Source organism: Stegastes partitus, unplaced genomic scaffold, assembly GCF_000690725.1.
Source record: "Stegastes partitus isolate 25-593 unplaced genomic scaffold, Stegastes_partitus-1.0.2 Scaffold2750, whole genome shotgun sequence".
NCBI classification, from domain to species: domain Eukaryota; kingdom Metazoa; phylum Chordata; class Actinopteri; family Pomacentridae; genus Stegastes; species Stegastes partitus.
The window spans coordinates 1-5,092 of record NW_007580481.1 but is presented as its reverse complement, the minus strand read 5'-3'; the positions used below and the strand labels follow the sequence as shown (position 1 = coordinate 5,092).

At 38.0% G+C, this 5,092-nt stretch overlaps 1 protein-coding gene across 1 annotated transcript; it reads right to left on the bottom strand.

The window, feature by feature from the left end:
- Window positions 1–1,346: 1,346 nt before the first annotated feature.
- LOC103375657 (class I histocompatibility antigen, F10 alpha chain-like) lies at window positions 1,347–4,970 on the bottom strand. Its single transcript, XM_008305975.1, has 6 exons — window positions 4,666–4,970; window positions 4,021–4,323; window positions 3,024–3,131; window positions 2,754–2,771; window positions 2,574–2,620; window positions 1,347–2,315 (listed from the first exon to the last, which is right to left on the bottom strand). The coding sequence occupies exons 1-5, from the start codon at window positions 4,922–4,924 to the stop codon at window positions 2,598–2,600; spliced, it is 711 nt and encodes a 236-aa protein (XP_008304197.1). The 5' UTR covers window positions 4,925–4,970; the 3' UTR covers window positions 1,347–2,315; window positions 2,574–2,597.
- Between the last annotated feature and the right edge of the window lie 122 nt (window positions 4,971–5,092).

Sequence of the window (5,092 nt, the reverse complement as noted above, 5' to 3'; positions counted from 1 at the left end):
GTGCAACCACTAGTTTCTTGTTTGTTTCCAGAAGACAACAAGAGCTGAGTGGATCTGCTCAAGTCTTACACACATTAAATAATGTTCATATGGTCTCAACATACTCAACACAGATATTAAATAACAGAATGTGTGTAATATTAATAACTCCACAACAGCCAGCAGGAGAGGCTTCATGACAAATACTAAGATACATCATGATAATGCAGCATGATATCAACAATGTGGCATCAGTGTCATCATACTGTCTGTTGTTCAATGAGGAGGTGTTGCTCTGCAGACACGTGAACTCTGAAATGTTTTGCTCTTCTGGTTCAAACTCTTTGTCTGTTTTAATCTGTGTGACTTTTAAACATTCAAACGTTCACGTTGCTGAAGGTAAAAAAAAATCCTCACACGTTCTGCTTTACGTGTTTCATCTGAGCATTCTGCAAAAACCTGTGAAACTAAAACATTCACAGAGCGATGACTACAAACAGCACAGGTTCAAGTCCTGCTGAACAACAACTGTGTGTTTCTAGAATCTTTGTCTTCAGTCACTCAGACAGCATGAAACATCACAGAAACATTTCTCCCCTGTATGGTCAGTGGTACTCACAGGGATGTTTTCTGTCACAGATGTCACTATGAGATCTTCACCTGCAGCTCTGTGTTGGAGTTTTCAGCACAAACTGAGGCTCTGATGTCAAACATTCTTCTTCATGGCCTCATTTTATTTCCTCCACCTCAGTTAAACTACACTTTGATCATAATCTCTGTCACGTGTCTTTCTCTCTCCACAGGAAGGTCAGAGGATGCGTGTTAATAATTAGGCCTGAACTGTGGCTGGAGGAAGCTCTTCCTGTTCACTGCCTCAGCACTGAGTTGATCACAGAGTGTAGAGGAGTGAGCAGGGTGACAGCGCCCCCTCTGGACACATCCTGTATCTTCCTCTGAGCTCATAATGGGAAAGCACCTGAGAGTCACACTTTGAAATGACATCATCAAGCCAACTTCTTATAAACGGCTGCTGAGTCCTCCAAACTAAACAATTAAAGTAGGACAAAACTCATTTCATATTTCCTACCAGAGGATGTCATGTTAGTTTCTGTTGGTCTCAACCTGTCTATTAATTCCTCATAAAGTACTCATAACCAAATGTATTCATCAAATTACCAAAAAAATAAATACATAAAATAAAATCAATCAAAATGTATTTAGCATTAAAGAAGAGTCCTGAGAAGTAAAAATGTCTTTAATTTCAATAATTTCTCAATTTGGGATAAAGCATATACATTTATCCTCCTAAAAATGTAAACACTTAATATATGTTTCATTATGGAACAACAAACACACAAAACACTTAATTGACTTTTCAGAACCACTTTATTTATGTATTAAATTTACTCTGTACAGGGAACATTAAAATCTAGGAATGTCACACTTGGTTCAATAATGGCCTTAATATTCCCGACACCACTCATAAAAACTGATAACAGAACAGATCCCCAAGAAAAATGCCAAATACATATCAGCCAATAAAACGAAGCTTTGAGGAAAAATTCAAAAATGCAGAAAAAAGCTGCTGGAAAGAAACAACTTAATTGAAAAAAAACCCACTAAATTCTAAATTTGCTTTCTGTTTTAATCACTTCAGTATGTAGATATATAAATGAGGAACAAACATTTCAGTTTACAAACCCACTTCAACAGCTGCACAGATTCAGATTAGAGACTATTTACAACCACAGAGATCTGAACTTCAGTCCGACATGTCAGAGGGCTGAGACACTCAGATCCTGAACGAACCGCGTTCAACCAAAATCTGCTTCGTTTTAATTGTTTGATGGACTCGACTGACAAAAGGACAATCGAGTGTTCATTAATTCAAACGCAAGGCTCTGTTTACCTACATGAACAAGAAGCTGTTTCTCTGTTCTCTCATGTCGTTGACCTCAGATAGCTGCTGCAGTGAATTCTCCCACAAAACATCTGCTGACATCTGGACAGCAGCATCACCTCTCACCAAATGTTATTCACTCACTCACAGTCAAACTTCTGACGGCACATTTAACAAGAAAAATCCACAAACTGCATTTAAAGGCAGCGTGTGGACAGAAATGAACCATGAATGCAGGTAAACTGGAAAAAAAATGATCCAAACAAAACAATCAGCAATATTCTTCAGAGAGGAGATTTAGAAACATCTGAGAAAATTTGATTTCAGCTCAGATTTTGTACTTTGCCTGATTTTGTAGATTAAAACCGACGACTCTGAGATTTGTTGATGCTACATTCATTTATTTTATCATGATCTTCTGTTCATCGCTGATCTTCTGTTGAGACAGTGAAACAAACAGGGAGAAATATTCATATCATGCAGTCTGCCATCTTTCACATTCTACTTCACATCGGGTCACTTTTCTGTAGTTACACTAAATCACACAGTGAGAAATCAATCAAGAGACGAACATCTTCCATCTCAAACATCACAGGACGACAACACGTCTACATGTTTCTGAATGTCTGGTGACACTACAGTGATATATATATGTTCAGGTTGGTGAGCTACGTTTACGTGACAGTGAACTCACCTTCTTAGGGTCTGAATCTTCAGCCTAAGAAGACGACGTGTCAGAATCTAAAAAACAAAACAGTTCAATGTGAAAAGGAAAACTATGCTGTGAGACAAAACTTGACTTTAGTGATTTCACTCAAGTTGGTCTAATTGATGTTAAAAAAGAAAAGAAACTTGAAATATATGAAATACTTACTGCTCGCTTTGCTGAAGCCTGAAATACAGAAGACAGCATCACAGAGGTGTTATTCATTCAGAATGTGTGAAACGACAACAAAAACATCTGCAGCTCTTGTAAAAAAAAAACATTTCAACTAACTGTCATACAAAAATCTAATAGTTAGACTTTGTAAACATGACAAATATAAAGATTTAACGTTACTGATACCAAAAAAACTGGAAATGTTGATTCACATTGGAACTAAAATGGTCCTAATGATGATTAAAAACATCTTTTGTTCCTCACCGTTATTGTTACTTCTCCTGATGAGCACTACAACGATGCAGACCAGGGCCAACAGTCCTACAAGACCTCCAACAACAGCACCAACAGGGAACCCCGAAGGACCTGGAACTAAAAGCAGACATTCACTCTGTTTATCTCACTGTTGAGCCCCTGGATGGTCAGATCATGTTCAGTAGCACAACTTCAGTCCTTCGAGCATTTGAAGGAGAACACAGGACAAACTGGAGAGATTCTAAATGTGTTTTAGTGAATATTCAGGGAGGTTTTTTCTAAACCACACACACAGTCATGAAGCTTTTAACTGATTTTTTTTTCCATTACTGCTTTGCTGAAAACCGTGTTCCAATATTGTACATAATTTTAAAATATTGCTGCCACCTGTTTTTACACCTGCATGAAGGAAAATCCTGAATAAAGAATAAACTGTCATCAGGGTTTTAATGCTTTAACCAATAAATACTCTCCATGTTACAAACACCACGTAAAGGCAAAAACATCTGATCAAATCTAAGCTATCTACAACTCAGAATCATCTATCAACAGCAGAAATCTCAGCAAGCAAACATGAAGCACTTGATCAGAAAACACCCACATTCACATTGATGAAGATAAATTCATCCCATCAAAGTAAACAGAGAAAATAACATCAGTTTTACAGCAGCTGTGAAGCAGCAACACAAGAAGTAATGAAGCGATTAATACAGGATCGTTTATCATGAATGAAAAGGATGTTTGTGGTACGTATGTATGACTTTGAATGATAATACAAAAGTACAGAGATATGTGGTGGAAAATATAAAGTTAGATTTTAGGAGAGTATTGAGTAACTGGCAAGAGAACAGTTTTTCTACGTAACCTTACGACAGTGAAAAGCAGATTAAAGGTGTTTTTATGGATATTTTATTAAAAGAGTAAAACTAAACGCATGATTAATGAATAAACTCTGTCATGATCAGGTTTTAGGCTGCTGTATGTTGGAAGCACAAAAAAATCTTACCATGTTTGGGCAAGATCGCTGCTTTGACCAGTCTGATTCTGATGTCGTCTTTGACACCAGACAGCTGAAACACACAGTGGTATTTCTCCCAGTCAGCAGGTGTGATGGATGAAACCTTCAGGTCAACACTCATCTGGAAGCTTCCATCATGGTTGGGGAGGATCTCTCCTTTGTCCACGTTCTCATGAAGCTCCTCTCCATCTTTGGTCCAGAACAAGTTGGCTCTGTCGGGGTAGAAACCTGTAGCGTGGCAGGTGACCAGAGAGGAGGCAGTCTTCTGGAGGAGAGACACTGAGGGAAGATCTGGGGAGAGAAGAGAAAGACAGCTCATAGTTTAATAATTGTTTAATACTTAGATCAACATTTATATTTAATGTAGTTTAAATGTCAAGTGTAATTAAGAAAAGAGGGTGATAGAAGAGAAGAAAGACAGATGAAGAGATGTGAGGAGGAGATGAGAGAAAGTTGAGAAAAGCAGAGAAAAGACAGAAAGAAGCTGAGCAGACAAAAGAAGACAAAACAGAATAAGAGTGGTGATGAATATTTAGACTGAGACACATGGGTTCATGACTACATTATGTACGTAAGACATTGAAGGAAAAGAGCGTTTAATCAAAGACATTAAATCAGATCATGTGATTTCACCTTTTCTCATCAGAGAGCTCCTCCCGTAGTTCACATACTTCTTCAGCCACTCAACACAGTCCTGGGTGTAGTAGTTCTTCAAGTATGACAGTCGAGCTTTCTCATTGTTCCACTTGTTTTTGCTGATGACAGCCTGTGGTTTGGGAGCGATGTACGTCATTGTCTTCAGGTCAAACGATATGAAGTCTTCTCCATCATAACCATACTGATCATATCCATTAACCTCTTTTGTCTCATCATCCCATTCACAGCCGTACATGTTCTGGACAAGGTGAACACCTGAGAGACACAAAGACTTCAGTAAATAAAAGTGAGATCACAGCACAATCTTCTGTTAACCGTTTAAATCACATATTTAGCACAAAGTCACACTGATCAACACATTTCTAACCAGTAAATCTACACCTGCTGTTATCGGCCTCTTACA

What these genes read in the sequence shown, in the direction of transcription:
- LOC103375657 (XM_008305975.1), bottom strand. Translation starts at nt 4,924, where the DNA reads ATGTACGGCTGTGAATGGGATGATGAGACAAAAGAGGTTAATGGATAT. An exon ending in GAGCTCTCTGATGAGAAAAG is followed by an intron (nt 4,324 to 4,665) that starts GTGAAATCACAT and finishes TTCTCTCCCCAG; the next exon opens with ATCTTCCCTCAGTGTCTCTC. An exon ending in AGCGATCTTGCCCAAACATG is followed by an intron (nt 3,132 to 4,020) that starts GTAAGATTTTTT and finishes GTCTGCTTTTAG; the next exon opens with TTCCAGGTCCTTCGGGGTTC.